This window comes from Anser cygnoides, chromosome 6 (assembly GCF_040182565.1).
Source record: "Anser cygnoides isolate HZ-2024a breed goose chromosome 6, Taihu_goose_T2T_genome, whole genome shotgun sequence".
In the NCBI taxonomy this organism is placed as follows: Eukaryota; Metazoa; Chordata; class Aves; order Anseriformes; family Anatidae; genus Anser; species Anser cygnoides.
Window position 1 is genome coordinate 10,447,812 of NC_089878.1, and position 25,914 is coordinate 10,473,725.

The window sequence follows — 25,914 nt, forward strand, 5'->3', positions numbered from 1 at the left end:
ATGAAATTAAAATTCTCACCATACTGCTACCGACTCCTTTAAGGATAAGGGCATTATGACTTACAAATAGTTCTCACAATGCAGCACGGCAAATTACCTGGATACTAAACGTACAGGATTTTAAATGCCTTGGCAACATGCCAGCGATGAAAAGGGAGTCCCTCTAAGCCTGGGTGTAATCAGAATGGCAAAGTTTCTACAACCTCTTTTGGCATCTTTGCCCAACTGCTCATATATCTAATAAAAAAAAAACAAGAAAGTCTGAAGATGTTCAGTTGCTTGCTTTCCTCCATGTGCTGTAACAAGTGGACTATTCTGAATAATTTCTAGCAGTTTTGATCAGACAGCCAGTAGACGATTTGGAAGATGCTCCCACTCTCTTGGGTAACTCAAGTCTTGTAGAGAAAAGCGAGAGTTTAGCTCAACTAAGGGCCAGGAAAGGGATAAACCCATTTGAGAAGAGATTTTATTGTCCCAGCTATGGACAACATCAAACAATTCATCATGGTTAATTAATGCAGTTAAGCCATTTTTCATATTTTTTCATGTATTTTTTTTCTGATTTTTCATATAGCCTTTGAGCAAGAACATCACTGGCACTTTCTTAAAATCAAACACATTCAAAGCCCCATATGTGAAGAACCAGGCTCCCTCTCTCCTCTGCTTCCTTGGGACTCATTTAGAAGGATAAAACAGCTGTAAATCAGGGAACCATTTTCTTTAAAGTGGATTTCTGGCTCCCCTACAAATACCTGAGGTGTTCAAAGACACTTGAATTTGTCTCTGTAGTTTTTGGGAAGGAAGTGGCTAGTTGCTGTTCCAGCAGAACAGCAAGGAGGGCTTTTCTTCAACCAAAGGCAGGGGCTGTTGCTCAGCACCCTTTCTATCTGACATGGGCATGGAAGTGCCTCTAAGAAGCCTGGAACACAACTACTAGTTCATATCAAGCTCCCAATTAAATAAGGAACGGGAGTGATTGAAAATCAAAGCACTGCTCACTGTCTGTAGAGACATTCAGAGATGCATTAATGGTGCCATACCATCTCCCAAATAAAGCACGCTTTTAAGCTTACACCCTTCAAGATGAAAAGTGACATGTCTTTACTGTTCAGCACAAGCCCACCAGCTTTCAGTGCCCTTCCTGGCATTTTCTGTCTTTTTACCTGCTTGCATTCTGAAGAAAATCAAGTATGTCTTGCAGTTGCACACTGCCCTGAAACACATCTGGGGCCAGCAAAAGGAGATGCCACAGGGAGGTGTCGTTCTGCACTTGGGAGATTAGTGTTAGAAATGAGACCATTTCCTTGACAAATGCTGCTTGGTACCGTGGGTTGTGCTGCACCTTAAGAAATAACAATGCAAGAAATTATTTAAGCAGAAGAACTCTTGTTGCCAGTGGGTCTTTTCATGTTTTTTAGCCTGCACTGCACTTGTACACAACTCAACAAACAATACATTCAGAGGACTCTAGTGACAGGCAGTAATGGAGAGAGTGACTGTGCTTTACCTTCATACCCCAGACTGCTCAATAAATTTTCTGTTTAGACAAGCCTTAAGATTCAGAATCTCCCCAATAGTCTGAAGACTAGGAATACAAGAAAAATGAATAAGAATCCTCACCATGGCAGAAAAAAAAAAAAAAAAAAAAAAGGAAGAAGAAGAAAAAAAAGGAAGGCATTACCTTTAAAGGATCCATTTGCTTTAATTATACAGCTTTCCCAAAGACAGGTACTGCTTCAGTCATGAGTTGTTGGATTAGATGCAGGAATTATTGGATGAAGTTATACGGCTGATGTAATACATGGTGAAATTTATGGCCTCCCCTAGCTTTAAATATTCTTATTTATGCCCCATTCTCACATTGTTCTATCTACTTGTAACTGCAGGAAGGCAAATAAAGAGGAGAAACAAAACCTAGGCATAGTGAGGAACTCTTAATGGCCACTAGCTCGTAGCTGGCTGTCCTTGCCTTTCCCCAAAAGCTGTGTGCTCAGCTCTAAGGTGTTTGTGCAAAAATTAGCTCAGCCTCATCATGCGCTATATGCACTTCAGTATAGAGGTGAGCTACTCTGAGCCAGGCGGGGTCACATTCTACCTCCAAAACACCATGCTGAAGTGTGTGAACTAACGTTAACGCAGCTGCTACCTGCAGACATCAGGAGAAGTCCCAGGCACTCACCTGAGCCAGCTGACTTCTGAACTCTTGGGTAAATGACTGTAAAAGCGATGAGTCAGTAAAGCAGAAAGTCCTGTGGATGTTGGCTGCCATCTTCTCTTCAGTGAGATCAGGATGGGCTGTGTATCGTGACAAGACCTCACACAGAATGACTTTGAGATTTGCTCCAGTTGAAATTTGTGTCTTGTTCTAGAAGATGTAATGTTAAAGGTAGCTTTAAAGCAATACTCTATTTGTGATGGTTTTAAAGCAAATAAGACTTTTTTTAACAGGTTAGTAGTGACATCTGCAAAGTATAAGTACTTACACACATACAGAATTTTAACAGGTGAACAGTGTCACTGAAATCCCTGAAACTCCTCATGCAGATAAACAGAAATGTGTGTTTGTAGGCATTAATACAGAAACATGCTACAAATATTTTTTTCATCTACCATTAATAGCAGACAGTGTCCCCAGCATATTGGTGTCCATTAAGTGGTACTAAAGTTCAGTTACAATGGATTTATTCCCGTATCTATTCAATTACCTATGTAATAAATACACAGTGCCTCTGATGTCACTGCATAAGTATTGTGGGCAAATAACGAATCCAATGACAAAGTCATCTTTAATTGCACATGAAAGAAAATGCACTCATAATACCTTAACTAACAAAAGTTTTGAGCAAAATGCCTCATGGTATTGTGTGCCAATATTTAGTCGTGCACAGTATTACGTCCCAGGATACATGGTTTATCTGTTTTCTGCTTAGAGAATAATACATGTACAACAGAGCTTAAAAGCTCACCCACAACAACTGTCTTCCTTTTCCCAGAATAAAGCAAATTCACATAATGGGGGAGATTCTAAAGCAATAAAAGCCGTATGTTGGTACTTTGAGCTTCTAATTCTTTAAATATAATTACATAAATGATCAGGCACAGCTATTATGCAAATACAGACTTACCTTCCCAAAACCGAGGATTTTGTTGAACATGTTGATGCTGGAAGTCAAGTTGGATGGTGATGAAATATTCCAAAGGGTATTTTCTCCATGATACACCAAATCCCTGAATGCTGCAATAACAGTTTGAAACACTGTATTTTACTTAATGTCTTTTAACCTCTTTGCTACATCAAACCAGGACAGAGGATAGCTAACTGACTACAGCTTTGGGCATGCCATCATTAATCTGTCTCCAAAGGTACAACCAATGGCACCCTGTAATTACTTACTTAAGGTTTTCTTCTGAAGTAATTAAAGCCTGGATTACACTACTTCCTTTTGTAACTTTTTAAAATTAAATGCATTTAACTACTTGCTTGCAGCTTAACATTAACTTCTACCTCTTTTCTCAAGTCCTGAAGCTCCCCCACGCAGGAGAGACACAGGCAGCCTTACAAGGAAGCCCACATCAGCTTGAGCTGATAGCCCTGTAAGGCAGAGCTCCTCAGGTGCCCTTGGCACAGCGGGGTGGCACTTGTTATTCAGCTCCAGCACAGATCTGGAGCGCTGCTGCCTGCTACACATGGTGGCACGCTGCCAGGTCCCCAGCTGATGCACACCAAAGCCAACCTTTGCACTGAGCTGCACTCACAAAACCACACAGCTCTCTGAAACCAAAAGAGCTATGCCAGTTTACACCAGCTGAGGCTTCAACCTATTATTTTTATTTCTTAAATACGAGGTAGAACGGAACTCTTTCTTGACCATGCATGGCCATCAACATGAGTTGATAGTTCCCCTAACAATTCATTGACTTTTTTTCCCCAGTCCCTTTTTTGTGCTGCCTTTTTCTGCCCATGCACCAAGGAGCGAGTGCATTGGCAGGAATGCTAATTGGAACCATGAATGGCTGGGGCAGAACAGTCACGGAATGCAAATCTGTAATCATTCGTTTGATCGTGAGCTCCCCGGAGAAATGGCTATCCATCATGACGACTTGCAGATAGTACTAGCCATTACCACCAATAAATAATAACTGTAATGATTTAAAGAAAATTTAAGTCTGAAAGTTCCTTCAGGAAAGAGAAACACATCAGAGGAGAACAGCATTAACAATAAATATCCACTATGGCACAGAAGAAGACTTGTTTGCTGAATAAATGTGAATAAGAAATGCATTTGAAAAAAAAAATCATAAGCTGTTTATGGACAATTTGTGGGCAGTAAAAGGGCAGTATTCCATAAATAGCCACATCTTTAATTAACGTTCAAACAGTCTGCGATCTTGCATTGCTCCTGTGAAGCACAACAATTTAATCCTGTTTTCTTGGTCAAATTCCAGAATTCTTTTCTGCAGACAGTTACTTGTAATTATTCCCAAGAATTTACACTGATGTCATGGCCACAGTTACTTGCCTGTATAGAACGTATAAATCATTTTAGCAGCGCTCTAAGAACTGCGTCTCTGTTGAGAGCGCTTCAAAAGATCAGCCTTTAAAGATCAGGCCTTTGCATAGAGCAGTGAATAACCTACCCAGTGAAGCATTCCTGCTGCTGGGAACCTCAGCGCTCCATGGTGATGGATGGTTGTCCTTGGCCGCACTGGACAAGCTCCTCCGCTTACTGAGGGAAAGAAGGAGAAAATGAAGACACCTGTAAAAACTCAGTTTCTTATGATTAAGCTTATGTTTAGCTACTGTGTGACTCAGGATGGGTCTATAGCTGGATTTTATGGCAAATGTGTTGAAATCTGGTCTGTGTAAATGCTGAGTTCCTTCTAGAAGCCTGGTATGGACGTTGGGGGAGCACACTGCAGCGCTCTCAGACACTGATGGAGGGGACTGCATTTATGCATGGTATGCGGGGACATCAAGGACAGGCAAGGCTTGACATATGTATTTGGTCTAACCTTAAACAAATTGCCACTTCTTTGAAAGGAGGCCTCATCATATCAGGTCTGTCCTCTCCCAACACATGTACAATAGAAGAAGCAGTGGAGAACTTCATGGCACTGTTAGTGATGCTCTGACTGACCAGAGAGGCCTTGATGCAAGCTGCAATAACACTAAGTTATTACAGCATGTTGTTTGCCCCTACCAAGAAATCATTCAAGACACCAGAACCTTACTTTACCCTTCCCAAACATTTCACTTCAAGGGAAAAAAATGTTGGAAGATGTTGGTGTTGAGCTCAGTGTTTGTAGCTAGCTGTCTCCTGCTCAAGGAAATCTCAAATGATCATATTTTGCACACCTTGGTAAAAAGGGAACAGAAGAATGAGAACCTTGCCTATTTTCTCTGCTGGCCACTGGTAAGACGGTTTAAGGGCGAGTTAGAAAACAGTTTAATAACAGCTTCAGTGAGTTGCACAATGGGAGGAAAAAAGCAGTCTGTGTTAGCTGAATAGTACAAACTCTAGAATATTACACAATGATACATCCAGACAGGGCAGGGTCACAGCCCAACTATTTTCCCTTCATGACAAGTTCATCCACAGCGATTCTGCTCCCGAGGCAGAGCTGAGTCCATTCATGTTGGCTGCAGGAACTTTCTCCTACCCAGTCAACCTTCTGGTGAGGTTTCATACTCTGCTGTATCCTGCTAGGTTTGCTGTGGCTAGTTAAAGGTTGTTTTTTCTTGTAAAATATAACGTATTTCTAACGCCAACATTGACCAGACAAGGGCAGGTATACCCACATAGTTGTGTGATATTTCACAAGGCTAATTTCTAGCATCAGTCGTGGTCAAGATGCTTATTAATGAGACATGTGACTTGAGCTGTAGTTTGGCCCTACCCTTTCATTTTCAGTTGGCAGGAAAAAACAGTTATTTCCTAAACAACTCTACAGAAACCAAAACCAGAAAGCAAGGAGCATTTGTAGCTATTAAAACCCATGGAAGACCTCCAGCTTTGGCGCTAACAGTCCCCATTTCTTTATTTCAGTGCTCCAAATTAACCATTGTTTAACGTGCCCAGGAAAATAATGACACTGAGGAAACGAAGGGCTGTGAATCCAGGCATCCCGTCTCTCCGTGGCTCTGCCCTCATCTGCTGTGTGACCTTGAAGTTGATTAGGATTCACCTTGTGTAAATTCAGCCACCCACGTGTTTAGTCATCCAGACTCTCCTTAACCAACAGAGAGATCCTGACCATTGACATTCCCCTAGAAATTCCGCTCCCTTTGCAGTGAACAAGGACCCTTGAGGAGCCACCATACCCAGGATCCTGCCTTAGGGGCTCTCTGGTGGAAGTCTTGGGGCCCACCTGAGCTTTTCAAACTCCCAAGCTCTGGCCAAGAGGGCTTTTGAGGTTCTGACATAGCCGCTCTGGAGCAGCCTCTCACCTGAAAAGAAGGATGAGCACCTGGGGACCTTGGATGTGAGATATATAGATTTTCAGCTCCACAAACCAGGCCTCAGGGCTGCATGTTCCCCAGGGGTATGCCAGAACCCGGCAGCCAAAATGTGGAAACAACCCTGGCTAGCACATCTCAAAGCAAATGCTACTTGGCTTCCACTGGAACGTCAGTGAGATTGAAATCCCCATGTTGTATATTTCAATTTCAGCAAACCAGTATTCCAACGAGACATGCACAGCCAGCTCCGCTCTGCAAATCTACATGCTTTTGTGGGCAAAATCATTTATTTTTTCATCTGTTTGCCTATATGTTTAATGGTTTGCAGAGAGAACACCCATTCTGGCTGGCGCCTGGAGGCTCTACTGAAAGAGCAATCACTCCAGAACAAATGTGCCTCTGAAACTAGGGCTGTTGAGGAATTTGCCACTTCCACCCTAAGTGTCCTGAGCTGATCACCACAGAAGGCAGATCAGCCCACTGGGCTTGCTCTTAGCAGCTGATGCCCTGCAAGACCCAGCCCACAATCATGCAAATAAAATTTCTTTGCTCTGATTTCTGAAATTTGGGTCATCAGAAGCATTTTCCTCAGGAAGTAAATTTCTCTTCTACTGTCAAGCCTGAAGCAATTGACACAATACTGATAGCTGTCCCTAATATGACCATTTTTAAAGCATCCCACATTGCAGCCCATATTCTCATTTCTAAGTGCTCAGATATCTAAAACTGTATCTGTTATAACAGATACAAGAGAGAGACAGCTGTTGTGGACACACTTGCACATACACACATGCATGGCTGCTCCCTCCACCTCAAAGCAAGTTTTGCTCTGCAGTTTGTGACACCCAGCCATATCCAGATTCCCTTACAGTTTGAGAGATGAGATGTCATTAAGCCTTGGCAGCAGATCGTCTGGTGTGTATGGCGTGCCTTTGCATCTGGCGTCTGTATCACACAGCACAGTTTGCAGGAATGGGAAGAAGCCTGCACTAGGAAGGTTTCGGGGTGCAAGATAACCTGGAGGAAGGGGGAGACAGAAAATGACGTTATTACGATGCAGATACACTTTTTTTGCCATGTGTTTTATCAGTATGTGGTACTTTCTCCCTACAAACCAGGGACTTGATTCTCAGTTGCACTGAGGCTTTCACTCCACCTTTGCAATGCTATTTTGCAAAATACCTCTAAAAGCCCCCCTCAACAGAGCCATGAAAGGCTAGTTAATAGGAAAAAGAGTCAAGCTATCTGTTTATAAGTAGATACCTGTCAGTCCCAAAGCAACTGCAAGATTATTTTCTTTTAAATAAAAGAAGACATGGCCATATCAACCTGAAGCATCCTCAAGAGCACATTCTCCTAGACTTGGTTGGATCAGTTCCTGCGCAAAGACCCAAGATTCAGCTTCAAGCCAAGCTATTAAAACAGGGCTGTGTCTCAGATTTTACCACAGGAAGGGGCAACACATCCAGGACCAGACAACCTCCTTGTGCAGACCTGCCCAGGGAAGGGAGAGGAGCAATCTATCACCACTCCTTCCATGTCTCTTGACACCTCAGAGCAGCTCCGGTGCCATCTGCTTGGTGACCTGCGATGCTGGCAGCCAGCGCTGCAGGGTGAGACGCATGTCCCTGTCTCCCATTTCTGCAAACACGGAGAGGACCTGAGCAATTAGAGACTTCAGTGTTTCATGTGCCACTTGCCCCCCGCTGCTTACTGCCAGCCCGCAGAGTTCACCAAATGCGTCTCCTCGCAGTGAAAAATGCTCTAATAAATCTCAAAACTCTTTTGCTGGATCACAGCAACGTATTATTTAAAATAATCATTTGGAAAATTACCTGGCAAAGGACATGGCTATTATTTCTCCGATGGAAAGGAGCCAGATTTACAAAGGGCCTGCAGGCAGGCTTGTGGTAATTGATTACCTTGCTGCTCAGACTCCACAGATGACCCGTGACTCTTGCCCAGGAACGGCTTTATCTCTAACCCCTCCAACACGTACACCACACTACGTTTGTAGGACATTTATTAGTTAGAGCAGTGCTGAAAACCCAGATATTCCCGAGGGGAATGGCAGTGCTAGGTGGAGCATATGGCTGCCAGTCTCCTCGAAGGAGACATTTCTTAGCTTTCCTCAGCCAGACTGGTCACAGCCCACGTGTGTGCACTGCAGTGCCGGCCTCCAGAGAGGAAAGGGGCCGTTGAGGCCTCGGGCAGCAGAGCTCTGTGTCAAGCTGCAAATGTTCTCGGTGTAGCGTGGGACTTCCCACTGCTTCATGCCAGATAGCACCAGGTACTCCTGCAGTGACAAAGGCACCCATTTTGGGTGGTGGTGTGATTCTCCTGTCCCTCAGCAGAGAATTGCCCTGGAAAGCTGCAGGAGATGTCCTACCAGAGAAGAAAGGTAGAGCTTCACCTGTTCCTCGCGTCCCCCAGGCCACTGGGAGCTACGGGGCAGGCTGAGCCAGCTCCCAGTGATCACAGAGCGCCAAGAAGAGTGAAAGAGCTCCCTTCTCCCTACAGGCAGTCCTTCTGGGTTAGAGGCCAAAGCCCCAAATATATTCTGCTCTAAAGGTTTCGAAGGGTAATTAAGTCTGCTGCCCATGAGGGAAACTGGAGAGTAGGGCACTTTAATCTCAAAGCATCCTCTTGTGAATATCCCCTGCCCTGTCTGGGATGTTGGCCCTTTGGGATGACCAATTACAGCCCTGCAAAATGGCCTTCTGCACACCCTGGCATTTTTCTCGTCTTCCTTCCGATCTCCCGTGCCCTTGTTCCCCTTGCAGGCAATCGACTCACGCCCCAGCCCAAAAATGCACACCACAGACCTCGCTTTGTCAGTACGTCTACAAAACGCTGGTTTAAAGAGCTGGAAAGCCGCGAGGTTCGGGACGGTGAGCCGAAAAGGAGTGAAGCGAGACAGATAGGAGTTAGGAGGAAAAGGGCTACGCCCTCTGCTGCCATCCACATCTACCAACCTTAACCAGGGCCAGCAAGTAAGGTCACGTCTCTCAGGAGACCTGTAGCAACTGAAAATATGTAATCCCTCAGTGGGACAGAGGGGTGGGGAACACAAGCACGTGGCCAGCAGCCTGGGGAGCAGTGTTCTTCACTAGAGATGCAAGACGTTTACAGAGACAATTATACAAGAGTTCCTGCTGCATCCAAAGCAGAAGCAATTTCCTTGACATATAAGTAGTGATGATATATTTTAAAATTAGACTCAAAGCCTTTGAGTCTGCTTTGAACTATGAGGACAACTATACAATCAGTTGCTGTATCACGAGCAAGGTGTATGGCATACGAACACGGTGATGATATCAGCTTTTTCTTCTCCTTTTTTTTAAACGGCAAGCTAAAGACTAAAGAGACAGAAATTTACGACCTGAAGTTTGCAAGTGCCGCTGGAAGCGTTGGTGGTAGCATGATACCTGCAAAGACATCGACAGCCCAATGTTATTGAGGTATTCAGCGAGGCTCTGCCAACTCATATCAGATGCTGAGCAGCTCGCTGGCACCTGGGTACAGCCACTGACATATCTCTGAGTCACTGCCGATGTGAACTGGTGTAACCCCACCATGCTCCTGGCACAAAAGCAGCGGAGATGCCAGACAGGACTTCTCTGAACAAGGCCTGGGCTCTGACAGCGGTTTGAGAAGTAAGGAAGCTTTTCAAGAAGACACCAAAAAGTCTGAAATGTCTGGGCCAAAGCAGAGCCAGAGCGTGAGGCACCCTGCAGGAAGCACGGCTGGTTTGGGAGCCCGAGCCCAGACAAACATGGTGCAGCCTCAGAGCTCTTCCCTGCAACTCCCTCTTGTCCTGCAGAGGAAGGAATTTACTGATGAGAAGCTAAGCCAAGAGATTAATGCATCTCTTTCTCCCACGGAAGTCTTTGGCAATGCCACTTCCAAGGAAAATGGATTTCTCTTGCCCTGTAGTCCCCACCTTTATGATCCTATGATACAGCAGATCCTCAACACAACACCAGTTTTCATCATTTTCACTACCTTTAAACACTTTAGTGTCCTAAAACTGCAATTGCCCTTGGAAGATCTCACTATGCTGCCTACGAGCCAAGTTGTGGAGATCGCTGCACCCACTGCTGCCCCTTCTCAGCCCTGGGCACAGGTCACCCCAACAGATTTCTTGCAAATTGCCCTGTCTGCAACCAAAACCTGAGCTCAGAGCTGCACCCTATTAGTAAGGACTGACTTTTGGGCTCGCTGGCAATGGAAGCCCAAGGGTAGAGGGTTTTTTGCTATCCCCACTCACTGTGGAGTGCTTTAGTTTTCAGTCACTGTTGAAAGAAAGGCACCAAATCTGAAGAAAACAAGACAGGCATCCCGAAGGGCAGAAGAAGCCAAGGGCTCAGCACAGCATGGGCTGGCTGGTTCTCCCTGCTCATTAGCACCTACCCAGCCCAGCCGTATCTCCAGGAGCTGAAAAGAAACAAGGCTTTCATTCCTTTGGGAATTCTAGCATTTCCATATTTGCTTTCATTTGGAGTAAAATGAAGCAAGTTGATTTCTTTTGCTTTCTGAAACGTGTGAGATTCCGACACACTTCAACACAAGCAAAACATTTTGTTTTCGCCAGGTAAAGGAGCTTTGTATAATAATGATGAAAAATGCCAGGGTAATAATAAATGTCATACAAGACAGATGAAAATTACTATTTCGCTACGACCTATAAGATTAATCGAAATTGACTGAAACGTCCAAATCTAAATGAACCACGTTTTACCTTGCCACAGTGATTATGTTGCTTTCATCACGCTGGGGTTTCATGCATTTGCACTGGCTGCGTGGAGCCGTTTGTTTCAAGGAATGGGGCAGTTGGCAGGGTGCTGGCACGGCGTGATCACTGCAGCCCCCAGTGCCACCCCCCTCGGTCTGAAGGCAGTGAGGGTGTTGCATGGAAGGCAAGTGTTGGGAGGATAACAGCCAGTACTGTCCACTCCAGGGCAAAGGGAAGTAAATAAGCAGTATCTTTGTGTTATTGCTTCTTGTATTTAGTATTGCTGCTGTGCATGAAACTAAGGTTCAGCTCTGGGCCTCTCACTACCAGAAGGACATCGAGGCCCTGGAGCATGTCCAGAGCAGGGCTACGGAGCTGGGAAGGGCCTGGAGCACAAGTACTGTGAGGAGCGGCTGAGGGAACTGGGGGTGTTTGGTCTGGAGAAGAGGAGGCTCAGGGCCGACCTCATTGCTCTCTGCAACTGCCTGAAGGGAGGTGTGGGGAGCTGGGGGTCGGCCTCTTCTCACAGGTAACCAGTGATAGGACCAGAGGGAATGGCCTCAAGTTGCACCTGGGGAGGTTCAGGTTGGAAATTAAGAGAGGTTTCTTCTCAGAAAGAGTGGTCAGGTGTTGGGACGGGTTGCCCAGGGAGGTGGTGGAGTCACCGTCCCTGGGGGTGTTGAAGGAAAGGCTGGACGTGGTGCTTAGGGACATAGTTTAGTGGGTGACATTGGTGGTGGTAGGGGATGGTTGGACCAGGTAATCTTGGAGGTCTCTTCCAATCTCAATGATTCTGGGATTCTAAGGTACAAAGATAGGCTCACGTCCACATTTGGTACAGGTTCCAACCAGGTTCACTCTGGTTTCCATCAGCCAGCAAGCACCATATGCTAACTACCAACCCTTCCCTCAGCCCCCAGCCTCAGATCTGCTACTCCGATAGATGCTAACCATACTGCAGCCACACCATTTGAACGTGCAAATCCCACTAAATGCAATGGAGCTACACAGACCCTATTTTTTCCTTCCAAAACATCATCCATGCATTCCTTCTCCCTTTTCTGCCTACATGATATTTCTGCTTTTAGGACTTCCTACCTACTTCTGCCACCCACCCTGCAAAACCAGACCAAATCTGTATCCCATTGTACTCACATCAAAGATATGGGATTTCCATTATGAGTGGCTACTCCCTAAATAAATTTAGGTACATTAACCTATTTTCCTCTTTTATTACTAATTTAAAAAAACCTCATGAGGTTTCCTGTTTTCTGACTACCCAGAGTTTAGCTTCCTATCACTGCTTGGGCATGAAAAAATTCTCTTGGCTTCAGATTTCACACACTGATACTGCACATACCTTAAGCAGTAAGTCTTTGTTCATTAAAAAATCCATATAAATCTCAACTTCCCAACTGGTGAATTAAAGAAAATAATGAGCTAATGACTTCATTAGGATGTATTGTGTTTAACTGAAAATGCACTCAATCACTGCTGTATCATACAAAGAGGCTTAATAACCAGCTCTCTGCAGCAAAGAAAAAAATGTCCAAAAAGTGGTGTGATAGGGAAATAATATCATGATCCATAACGAAAGGGGTAATTGATCACTCCTTGCAGCACAGGACAAAGAAACACAATGAGATCATGAGGCAGCAGGCAAAAAAGGAGAGAAAGCCCCTTTTAAACACATATCAAAATATTGTGAGATGTGTTGAACAGCAGACATTCATTCTACAACAAATTAGACAACTCCCCAAAAACAGATTGTCAGTGGTTGCTGATGTAGGAATACTTGGACTCAACCTCTTCAGCTTCTGGGTGAAGAAACCTTAAACCTTTGCCAATTTTTCTAGTGGAAGGATCACTCTGTGCTTCTTGTTCCTCCACGCTCTCAATCACCCCTGAGCAGCAGCAGAGGGTCTAACCCAGAGCAGCGATTCTGACTGTTTATCAGCTGTGATTTATATTTATCTATGCACTCACACAGCACACAAGGAAAATATTTACTGCTATTGTGACCTCCTCCCAGCTTTCCAGGCAAAATGTCTAACGAAGCTGGCTACATACAACCTTCTCGCTTCCCTTCTCATCTCCCATAGTCGCACAGCATTGCTTTAAACTTTATTTCTTCACCTTGTTACGCATCCACAGTCAAAAAGACAAAGAGCACGCCTCTTTCATGACACGATGACTGATGTTGTTTCTCTTCAGCCACACGCAACTGCACATTTCCAGCTTTATTCACATCTATTTCTGACCAACTCACACTGCCTATCGTTTGTAGAAAGCTTTGTGATAATGCCAGGAGCTTTGATACCTCTCCAAAAGTGAAATGTGACCATCAAATAACATTAAGTTTGAGGCATTTTTTGTTGTTTTTGTTTTGTTTTTTAACGCATATGAAGAATGACCCAGATAACCAAGTGGCCTAACCCTTCATCTATGGAAAGAGACTATTTAATTGCCGCATTGCTCATATTGGTGTGACGTGAGAAAGATTCATGTGCTCTGAAACTCACATCTGACCATGAAGCTGGAGAAAGGGGCCCTCATGTTCCTAGTGACCTAGGACTGAGGTCTCCGGTGGTAGCAGGACCAGGAGGCAAATGGCTCCTGGTCAAACAGGTCCTGAGGCTTTCCTCCACCTTTTTCACACCTGCAAGATCAGTGCCCACCGAAGTCCCACAGTTGTTGAGGACAGCAAGTGCTACAGTTCTGTCAGTACAGCCCAAATCTTGTTCAGCGTGTCCAAAGCCAACGGCACAGGAGTGATTAGCACTGCTGCTTTTAATGGGATTACTCTGGCTTCAGGTTAAAGGCATACTTAAGAGCTGTGCTGGGTCAGAGCTAATGCTTTGGTATCGCACTCCCACTGTCCCTAGACTGCTGCCTTTCGCATCACAAAGCTGACTTTTATAGCACTGCAGGGCTAACAGGTGATTTCTTTCACCCTGTTCCCTGCAATTTCCCCCATTGAACAGACACCACTGGAAGAAGAGATTCCCTTGAGCTTACCCCAAAGCTGCAGGACACCAAACACCCTTGATGTCTATCATATTGGGGTCATTTCTGCTCCCTATGAGCCTCCCTCACTGCTGTATGTGAGCAGGGGTCCATGCTGCAAGGAGGCACACGTTCAGCTCAGCTACACGTGGTGCAACATGCTGCTGCGTGCACACGGCAGCTGGGCCCAGTGCCACCAGGGAATTAGGATGAGCTGGTGCTAGCCCAAGTCCTGCTGGCCCTGGCGTACTCACATTCCTCCTCTGCATTGCTGTTGGCCTTAAAGCAGTGTCATCCTCGGCCACCCTTCCCTCAACTCCAAGTGGTGTTTTTTAATTTCCACCTTGCAAATAATAATGGAAGGAGAAGATGCTGTGAGCAGCTATTACGCACACACCAGTCCACCTCTGATACCGCACAGCCTGCCCTGATTTGCAAGTCGTGTACCATCACCCAGCTCCTGGTTTTCAACATGAAAGCTTAGCAGGACCCCAGATAACTCCATTCAACCTGCCAGAAGCCCAGTGTGGCCAGGTGAGATTCAAATGCTTGATTATTATTATTATTTTTTTAATCTTCACAGCAACATCACTCTTGTTTTCCTGACCGTGCCAATAGTACGATGTCCTCAGTTGTCTGCCTATGACGGCGAGATGGAAGCAGCAGACAACTTGCTGCAAGGCTCCTCCCTGTGTCGGTGGCTTCAGTGGAGGAAGCATTTCATTGCCCAACTCTTCCCTCTAGCATTTCAGGCTCTGCAAATAATAAGACCAGCCCACAGCAGACAGCAACTGCTTCCATGCTTATTAAGACTAGGCAAGCTAGTTTTGCTCGCCCACAGACCTTCACCTTTTCCACCCCCTTATTTAATAAATTAAAAATCAGCACTTGAATACGAATGCATTGGGTTCATGTACTGATCAGGGAGATAATAAAGAGCAGAGCGCGAGCATAAAAATTGAAGCTGAGTGGGAGAAAAAGCAGGTGTAAAGGGAGGAGAAAACCTCCAAACCCAACACAAAGGAGAAAGAAGGGAGATGGAAACCTCCTAAGAGGTCTGGATGGGGAAACGACAGAACTGACGTCTGCACCGCAGGGCAGAGCCGACAGAGGCACTGGAGGTTCCCTGCCCTGTGGAAAGATGCTCCTCTGACTGAAGCACAACCACACAGAGTGGGAGCTGTAGACCAACCCTTTTTAAAGCAATATTTAACACAAACAAGGCTAATTTAGTCTTGTATAATACAGCTACCTTGCTTTGAAGCAGGATGCTGCACAAGCAGGACCTAAAAGGCCAGTCAGAACATTTCCCACCCAGAAGCTGGAACCAAAAATATCCTAAATCCATATCTAGACTCTGGGGAAAAAAAAAAAATTACAAAAGCTGCATTTACTAAACTTCTGTCTTTCAATGGTGAATGCTTTCAGGTAGTTTCCAGAGCCCATGCTTAGACTCTCTAAACAAAAGTGACCTCATTTAAAGGAACTCCACTTCAACATCTGCTAACTTCAGTGCAAGCCAAACTGCTCAGCGCCTTTGGAAAAATGCTTCTGTGCTTCTAGGTCCCGGCACCTGGCTTCAGGTGCTCCAGGAAGTCAACTGGAATTAAGTGGCTGCCCCAAGGCCCTGTTGTAATGCAGTGGGAAGAAAAAATCCTGGGAACTCGGGAGTTCCCACCTCCAACTCAACATCCTTCAGTCACACCTCATGTGGAGGAAGTCTGTAGAAAGAAATGAAGGCACAGAGATTTATGAAATGGGTGTTATTATGAAGAAGGGTTAAGAGATTTGGGGTTGTTCAGCCTGGAGAAGGCTCCCGAGAGACCTTATTACAGCCTTTCAATGTATAAAATATATATGAGAAAGACTTTCTACTGGGGCCCGTCGCGACAGGACAAGGGGCAATGGTTTCAAACTGAAAGAGGGAGACTGTTAGGCTAGAGGTGTCTGAGTTCAGGGGGAGCTTGGGCGAGTCGCAGGGAACTGTATGGCTGAGCACTGCCTCTCTGTGTCTCTTCCAGCAGGTGTGGGGGAAGATTCATATCCCCCTTCAGCACTGTTGCAGTGAAACAGTGTTATATGGCAGCCTGCCTGGCACAGTATCAGCACAAAATAAATTTCATACTAAAGCAAAGGACACTTAAGGAGGGACCTGAAGAGCCTATTTCGCTAATCATGCTGCATTCGAGCACAGACAAAATCTGGTGTTGTCTAGAAAAGGGGAGAAAACTGGTTACCTTCCCCTCTTTGCTGTCAAAGACAGCAAGATAAAGGAAACAGAGGAATGAGGCTGCTCCACCACTGGCAAATGCTGGGGCAGAGCTGGGAGCCTGATGTGTGCCTGTCTGTAAACAGAGTAGGTCGAACCTTTGGGGTGGATTCCAGCTTGCATAAGCACCAGTGACTTATCCAAATGAATGGAGCAGCCTGGGTAGCTAAGCCACCATCCCGACTACCTGTAATTACCATGGGAACCTATTAATTTTTCCACACTACTGGCAAAGAGATGAGCTCAGGTGCTTTTGACTATGAAGTGAATTCCTTTTCAAAATGTTTAGCATCTTCTCGGAGCTTTTTCACCTCCAGGGTGGTACCTCAGAGGAAGGAAGGCATGGAGCAAGGTGGGTCACAGCGCTAGCTGCTCTCACACGTCTTCCTGGCAGCCACAGCCACCTCTCGCATGGAGAATTAAGCCAGCTCAAGGTCCTCTGTTAACTGTGGGACAAAGCTAGTGTAAGGGTTTCTGCTTCTGAGCTGGGATTGAGGCAGGGAACTGTCAGAGCTAGATGTGTTTGAGGTCCTCAGTTATGGCAGGAGCTCCCTGCTCACCTACCAGCTCACTGCTGCAGCAGCCAGAGGGCAGAAACGTGTGGGTGGTGGGGATGAAGGGCTATAGGCACAGGATGCTACCTGTGTTTATCCTTTTCTTCGAAGCCACGCAGAGTATCCTGCCTCTTTTTCTGATGCTGCCCTGACCAGGGTAACTGGTGCCTAGGTTACCTCTAACATGGCAATGCTGCTTAGCACAGGAGTCATGGGAAAGCCATTTGCAGGTACAGCAAGCCGCAGCCTCCTAAGGCTGCTCCGATCTGCACTCTGGGATTCATCCTGATCTTTCCAACAAGTCCTGGAGCTGTTCCAGTCCTAGCTACCAGTGAAACTGAACGCAGCACAGCTCGGAGACCCTCTTCCAGAAGTACTGGAGCCAAGAATGAGAGTGGAGTTTGAACAGTTGCTCCTGTGCCATGTGGCTCTGGCTCTAAACTAGACCTAAACAGCTGGGCTGGTACTGGAACACAGTCTAGTGCTTTGCTATCCCAGTATTCCCCCAGTAAAGGCTCCAAAGAGCAGCCTGGTGAAGCACTCTGGTAACAAGTCTATGACAGGTATCTGAGTGAACGTAACGCACCAGGCAAGCATCTCCATGGAGGTGATGAAATTTGGGTGAAAATTCAGGGCAGAGGTGAAGGGTAAGATGTGCTCCACAGAGAAGAGTTCAGGCAGAAGGAGTTTGGTGGATTTTCAGACCAGACCCAAGAGCACGGCTTCCTTCCATGAAGACGGAACAACATCTGTAAGGCATGGCTTTCACAACCCATGTCTAACTCTGTCCCTTGTAAGGCCAGGGGGAGCAGATCTTGGGTCTAAAAGGAGAGCAAGTTCCTGCCACATTTTCTCTGTAAAGAGCAGGGTTTCAAAATGAGTGGGCAACTCACCACACCCCAAAGAGCTTCTATGGAGAATAATGATGGGGTCAAACTGACAGGAGAGGAAAGAAGAAGAACAGAAAAGGAAGAAAGCAGGCGGGTAGGGTGTGACGGGGTGTGACAGCGCTAGTTAAAGCAAAGAGCCTAATTGGGCTTCCCTGTAGACTGAGTGGGTTGTTGTCCCTGAGGGACAGATTGTATCTCTCACACAATTCCCAAATTGCAAAAACTTGTAGTGATGGAAGATTTTTGTCCCTACTCACTCTACAAAACCTGTGATACAGGCACAAAGGACTGGAACACACTTCCAACACAGTTCACTGGCTTCCGTGCTGCAGGCTTCCAACTCAGAGCTTCCTGCTCCATGTGTGCCACACAGCACATCCCAGTACCTTCCATCACATGCGAGGGCTGTAATGAAAGGTCAAAAGCCACAACTGGGATGTACCCAATGAGCTGGATGGGAAATTGGTTTGGGGAGATGCTCAGATCATCACAACTGGGTATGCAGAGAAACAAATCTTTATTTCTCCTGACAATTATCTCTGCTGACCTGGAAACACATCACCAAACAGATGCCTGCATGGAAGAGTGTTTTCTTTCTTTTTTTTTTCCCCCTCTTAGATACTACAGGCTTCAATCATGAAGCAAATTACATATCAGATGGATTTTAGCTCCTTATTTTACCTCAGTTCTTCTCCTACCAGCATCCTCTTGACTGGTGATGTTTATTTAGCATGTCATTTCTCTTTGGAGTTCAGCCCAGCACCAGATCCCGTTGCATTAGGTGCTACACAAACATGAAGGAAAGCAAGTGAGTTGCTCTTGCAAGAAGCTCTTGCTAGGTAATTTCTCTAAATAATCCTCAATCCATTGAATGTCTATTAGGCATCCTTCAGAAGCACTGTTTTGAACTTGAGCTATTTTAATTGAGCAAATCATAGATTTCATGATCTTGCTGGGGCCCTGAATACACGAGATAAGCTTACAGACAAATCTTGTGGGGTGTCATCTCTAAGGCTTCAAAACTCAGCATCTGAGTCGCATATTCTATCTCTGTGCCATTGATTCCATGCTTCCTGACTTCCATCTGCCTGCAATAATCTCTTGACAGCAGCAGAACTGGAAACAGCTTCTTGTCACTATTTAATGACTGTGCCCTTTAAGGAAGGCACTGGAACTCAGCATAAAGTGGATTTAATTTCCACTGAAAATGAACAAAACCCCCTCCTGTAATCATTACCCTACACGTGTCCACCCACCTTTTTTGTGTCTTTTTTTTTTCTTCAGAAAAGAAAGCTCCCAAATGATTTCTCTTTTTGTTTTCAAACAAAAAGTTGATACATTTTGTCTAGTTGTCAAAAAAAAAAAGAGGGTAACATTCAAGTGGTGTTTTTATTTAACTAGAAAAAGCAGCAGGAACTGGCTGTTCCATGCTCCCATTAACATTCTTCTCCATCCCCTTTGGATTCTTAGATGGCCTCTAAACACCTGGATCATGAGTACGCCACAACCATTAACAACATCTTTTCCAGCACAAAACCTCCCTTACACTAGAGTTCCTATCGCCCTCTTTATGATAGAAAGAAACTCAGATGCTGAGACTTGACCTCAAATTCAGCTATGCAAGAAAAGGGAACAAGTCCCAAAATACAGTCCCCCTCCTGCAAAGTACAACTGATGAAGCTACTTGCTGCTGCTCGGAACATTCCTCCTGATCCAGAAATTCACAGATGCAATCACCCAGAGCAAACACACTTCAAAAAAAAATACACATTCAAATTAATAGCCACGTACAGTAAAATAAATATTTTACCATCCAGCTGGTACTCTTGACATTCACCTTATCTGAGTTCTCACGGACAGCAAGTACAACCGACAGAGCCATGGGGGAGGATTGCCATTCCACACTTGGCAAAAGCTGGGAATTTCACTAAATACAACGTGCCCAGTCTTGCCTGCTCCAACTGGTTCAAGGAAATTTGGGTAGAACATAAGGTATCTCACAGGCCTAAAGAGGAGTTTCACTGGCTGCCTATGGGCTTGGGTTTAAAAGACCACCCTAACACACCAAGAATGCCTTTCTCCGTTAAAGACCTTGAGATACTTCCAGAAAAGTCCTTTACTCTGGCTCTCCATCACAGCCTACAAATTAGATACACAAACCTCTACTCCCAGAGAGCTCGCAGCCTACTCTGGCGAGGGCTATCCTAATTGCCTATCTGGTGTTTGTCACAACGTGGTCCTTTCTCATACATCATTCAGAAACACTGAAACACTTTTAATCAGAGAATTGAGCATTAACTAGGTTGGAACGTTTCCAGTGCACACATGCCATCAAGTACAAATCTCTCATGACCACATTTTACACACCTGATAGCTACAGACTGGAAGCCAACTGCTTGTCCTTGCTGCTGTCAATCTGTCTCCTCTCCCCCTGCCTCAGCCTCCTTCCCCCAAATAGAAAAACCCAGCATTGCCCACGACACAGCTTTGTTCTTGTCAAGTCAACACCAGCCTGAGGCTGGTCAGCTAGGGGGGTACCTCCCCTGTGAGTCAGGTGTTGCAAATCTTTTGGTAAGGGCAATTTTGGAGGGCCTGTTCCTACCCTGTGCTGGGAAGCAGTGGCTGTCAGTAACAGCTCTGTGCTGCAGCACGTGGATGTGATTCAGCAAACGAGATGTGCAACATGAAGCAAGAGTCTGGCATGCACTTTCAGGGGCTCTGCAATAAGGTTGAGGATCTCCTCTAACTAGGGGCTAACAAAAAGGGTACAGCTCCATGATTGATTTCTCCCAACACAAAGGCAGGCTATCGCTGAAAAGAGAGGCCAGCCCTTCCTACCCATCCTTTCCCCTCCCTTGGGACTGCCTTGAGAGGCTACAGAGGGCAGAACCACGGATTGGATCCACCTCAGTTAACACTGCGGAAAGGAAGAAGGCTTCCCTCTGGATAAACTCCTTGCTCTGCTTTACCATGTAACTTCATAAACAGACACTGCCTGGTTTGAGAGCATGACAGGGCTATGTCTTCTGCTGGTGATGGGTATTTACTAAACTCAGCATGAATTTTTAGGGCAGATTCAAGCAGACCCATACTCTGGGTGCAGACACGTGTTCTCCCGACCCAGGAGGCACAGCCTGCAAGCGAAAGCCAGCTTGTGCAAACTCTTCACCCGTTTAGCCACCACCAACTGTTCACCCACCCACCAGCTGCTCTGGGACTTGCCAGTAAGGGCTCACATGCACCATCATGTGCCAGGAGCCAAGTTACCACTATTTGGGCAGATACTACTAAGGCTCAGCTGAAGAGGAGCTTTTTGCCTGTAGCAAACAAGGTGAAATCTTTCATGATGACCAACCTTGTGTTTTTTACCTTCATAACCTCACTTGAAGCCTATGCCCTTGTTCGTGTTGCTGAATAAGATCTCTCCCAGCTGCTCTCCTGTCCCTCAATTTATCATGTAGATTTATACTGCTGCCTACAACAGCAGTACCTGAGTGCATCTTGATGAGACTGTTCTGCAAAGTTGTTTTCTAATTATGAAACTAATTTAAAAGAAACATAAATAGAAGCAACCTCAGAGGAACACGGACATTTTATTTACAGCATGCTGCATCCCAGGAAGTCTCCACTGGAAACTACAAAGAACCAGATTTGTAAAAGTAACAAAACACATCAAATTAACACATCAGTCACTGAAATGAGAACTAAACCCCAAAGACATAAAAGCAAACCGGTTACTTACAGTTTGGCTGTGGTTCTGGAGGGAATTTGAGACGGATGATGGCCAAGATTATGAAAACAACCACAGGCCAGGAAATTAAAATGAATGACCATACCTATAAAATAGCAATGAAAATATATCGGTTACGTTTGTCGCGCTGATGTGTCCCAGAGCTTGTCTGGAATGTACAAGTACCACTCTAAATGAGTTATAAGATGCATTGTAAATAATGCCTGTCTCGGTGCACATATTATTAAAACCCAAGTATTATCTATGCAGGAAGAAAAACCACATAAGATCATAAGAGCAAATAATGAGCCTGAAGCTTTCCTGTGTTTCAGCTTGGCTGTTTACACAGTTTTGCACAGATCTGAGACACTGCTATGTACGAGTAAAAGCACCCTGACAAGTACGAGACTTTTGGATGCATTGATTGCACGACTGAAGAGCCAAAATGGGGAAAGGTTTCACTTTCAGTGTATGGCACTGCTCACATGACTGGTAAAGGTGACCTTGATATGATTAACTATAGCTCAAAATCGAAGTGTTTGACATTGAAATGACAAGGCTACAGCACTTTTTTCCCCCAGAAACTTTCACTGTTCTTCACAAACGGTTCAGCCTTACAGAACAGCCAAAAGAAAGAGGATTTTCCTGGTATTTGTTTACAAGGCATGGAACCAAGCATGGTGAAGGAAGGGATTTACAGAGTTGTGTAACCAGCTGGAGAAGTCCCATTCGATCGCCAACCACCAGAACTCCTCACGTGAGCTCCTGACCACAGCAACCTAACTCCCTGGTACCTTTCCACTTCCAAACTGTAGCAGCCTACACAGGTGAGCTGTGATGGAAGAGAAATGATGTAAAATTGGCATACTATGTCAGAAAAAATACAAAGCTTTATGGACCTCTTGCCGTTGACATGAGGGCTCATCATTTCAATGGATGAGGATGAAGAAAATAGTCTGCTAATCATCTAGTGCAGCAAACCAATCTAGGTAGGAGGCCCAAAGTCAGTATTAAAACTGCAAGCCTCGGAGTTTTGTAAGCTAAGAAAATGCAATTTCTCAAATAATTAACTGCTTTTGTACTAGCTGGCTAGCTCGCTACTGTGCCTACTAGATTAGAATTTTCCATCCATCAGTAAAGCTCAAAGTACCCTGTGCTGCAAAATTGCTGTGCTATCTTCATGCCAGTTTTTGAAACCGCAGAGATGTCTTTCTTCAAAATCATCCCATTTTTCATTGTTGCATCGCTATTTTTTTCAGATCAGTAACATATTACCCAAACCCATTTTTCCAAAGGTAATTCCAAGCCCATAACAGTGTTTTCATTTCCCGTAATGCTTACTGGAACATAAAAACAAACAAACAGACAAACAAATCCCGGAGAGCAACTGAACTTAAAGAGGCTTGTTTCACAGCAACTCCCTCCCTACCATCCCCGATGAGATGACACACAGCCATGGAAGTGGGAGCACGACTCATGCCCCAAAATAGGAACTGACAGCTGTCAAACCACAAGGCACCTCCTAACACATCCTTTCAGAGAGGGTACTCCTATAGTTTCAACGTTCAGCAGCATTTTAGCTTTTACAGACCCCACCCCTCCTTTTATATATATACTATATAACAGGATTCATCACTGAAACCAACATTTTTTATACTTTTTTTCATATATCACATGCTTTCCCTGTAATCAGTCCCCAAATACAGTATTTAACTTGGATTAATTCACATGCACACAGCATTATTAAGGTATCCTCCTAGTTTAGCACCACGTAGGCTACAAGAAAATTATGGGGTAACAGCACAGAAACTGATATTAGTCAGAGCCTGCCTAAAGGAAGGGCAAGACATCTTTCATATTCTTGGTGGAGGAAATGAATAAAGATCGTCTCCACTCTGGGAAATCTTTGTGCCTCCCCATTTGGAGCTAAAATGGCGCTTCCACTCCCAGGCAGCTCTTCCCTTCGTATCTCCGTGCTTGGAGTTAATTGGATTTAATAGTAGCTGGGTACATCAGTTACAACACAGCGTTCTCACTGTCCCAGGCATTTCTAGTTAGCAAAAACAAGACAAGCAGCCTGGCCAAGCCGACTGCAGGTAGAACACGTTGACTTGAACGGAGCCACAATCAATGCCAATTTGGCTCGTGGGACACCGAGTGCTGTGCCACAGGTTGCATAATCCCTTGGTTGCTGGATTATTTCACTGCTAAAAGCAGATTTAATTGCGCAGACCTTAGTACGTCTGGATGCAGGCACGTTTTCTCTCCCTTCTGCATCTGTTTAAATAACTAAGCTGCATAGAAGTGACAGATGGAAAGCAATAAAAGTGCAAGAAGAACTGATTTCTCCAATTCCCCTTGGTAGGCAGGCCAAACCTTGCTCCCCAGAAGGCTGCCACCTCCACTCACGGCCATTCCTTTCTCAGCAGGAGTAACCTGTGCCGAGGCTCTCCCTGGTTATGGATGCGGAGCTTCAGCTGATTTCAGCAAATTGATGGCCAAGCAAGCCGCAGCTCCCCCCATACAATCTCTCTAGGGGCTCTGCAGAGAGTGTGCAGAGGAAATAAAGTGTAAAGCAAAAGGCAGAATCAAATGCGTTCGCCAGCCCTGGACAGACTGATAAACAGAGCAGTAGCAATGAGAAAGCACTTCAGTCTGTGGAAGGAGAGGGGCTGGCCTGTGTCAGACTGCAATGACATGCCGATCACACCTGGCGAGGGCAACCAGCACCACTGCAGCAGCAGCAGCCGCGTTCGGGGGTTATCAGAAGCAAAGAAGCACAACAGAGAGCTTCCCCTGCAAAACAAGCACACACTAAAACAAGCTGTCTGGAAGCCTGGTCCACCAGTGTGTTTACATCACACAGGTTAAAAAACCAAACCTGAAAATGGAAAGGATAGAGAAATCAGTATGTGTTTAGGAGCAGCTTTCTGGGTTTACCTCCTCACAGCTTCCGCATTCGGAGCAAGCTCCTTAATTTGGAGCAAGAGAAGGAACGGAAGGAGGGCTGGAGAGAATGCCTGCCCTAAAGCAATCGGTGGTGTCCAGACTTTATTTTAACTGACATTCCCATCCTACAGAATTGATGTTTCATCTCTACAGGAAACTGAAAGAAGAATTATAGCAAGTGAGACCATATGGTCAGGGCTTATGTAAGCATTTACTGCAGGTACACAGGAGCTGAAAGAGACCCAAGCCTTCCGGTTTTGACAAGGGTGTTGAAATTGGTCATGTAACTAGAGATAATCTATTGGTATTCCTCCGTATCTCAGAAAAAATATTCTCCTGTATCTCTCACAGCAGCCACAGACTTAACTCTGAGGAGCACAGCCCATCTGCAGCTACTGGGGAGGGTCACAAGGACTCAGATGAACTCAGCACCTCTTTGAAGCAGGCTCCAGACCCGAGAGGCAGGACAGAACAGGCACACAGCCGACCCTGCAGATGTACGCAGTGCTGGGAGCTCTTTCACTCCATCCCCATATCACACTGTCCATGGGGCTCTTCTCTGACACACGTCCTCTTCTCTGCCCTTTCTGCACCTGCCAAGGCTTCCCGTGCAACCAGAGAGTTTACAAACCATCCCGTTGGGATTCCCAGCAAGAGGACGGGCTGCAGCCCAAGTCCATGAATTGCAGTGTGCTTCTGCTGAAATGCCAGTGCAGCTGTATTGCAAGCAAAACTTTCGATACAAAACTACCAGACAGGCTTTGCCTGGACATGCAATGCCACCCGAAGGAGCACTTGCCTCCATGACACCGCAGTTCAGATTCCTTTCTTGGACATCCCTAGCAATGCTTTATTTTGGGAAAAAAACCATCTGGTGTGGTTGCTTTGCAACACACTGGACTGTGCTGGAAACCTGTCCCACCTGCACCTCTCAGAGACACTTTTTTCTTTGTCCATCCATTACAAATGGCTCTAGGTAAGGACACTCCCATTGTCCCCAGATTGCAGGGACTCCTCAAAGACTGCACACAGACTCTGGGGACTGCTCACACTGGAGCAGATTTAAGCAGCCTTAATTCAGGTCTGCCCGTGAGTTTGTGTAGGGTTTTGTCTGCAGGGACCAACAGCAGCATCCCTGGTACTCAGTCTGGACTCCTGAGCCCTCACCATGATCTCCAACACAAGATGCAGCCACTTTGGCTTAAAATGACCCATCTTCTTTCCGTGCCATTCCCCTCCTTCCCTCTCTCTCTCCTTCCTTCAAAGTATTTCTATTTTAACACCGTGGCTTTCCTCTCCTGTCGTGCCCTTCTTGCTCCTC

General features: G+C 45.5%; 1 protein-coding gene across 4 annotated transcripts in view; it reads right to left on the bottom strand.

Annotated features, from left to right (window-relative positions):
• ABCA12 (ATP binding cassette subfamily A member 12) overlaps nt 1-25,914 on the bottom strand; it is a 111,614-nt gene that overhangs the window by 58,906 nt on the left and 26,794 nt on the right. For all 4 annotated transcript variants that reach the window (XM_066999642.1, XM_066999644.1, XM_066999643.1 and 1 more), the window contains 6 exons: nt 21,657-21,750; nt 7,330-7,477; nt 4,639-4,727; nt 3,126-3,235; nt 2,180-2,365; nt 1,164-1,342 (listed from right to left, as the gene is read on the bottom strand). In XM_066999642.1, coding sequence (XP_066855743.1) covers nt 1,164-1,342; nt 2,180-2,365; nt 3,126-3,235; nt 4,639-4,727; nt 7,330-7,477; nt 21,657-21,750 — 806 coding nt within the window. The remainder of the gene's footprint in view (nt 1-1,163; nt 1,343-2,179; nt 2,366-3,125; nt 3,236-4,638; nt 4,728-7,329; nt 7,478-21,656; nt 21,751-25,914) is intronic.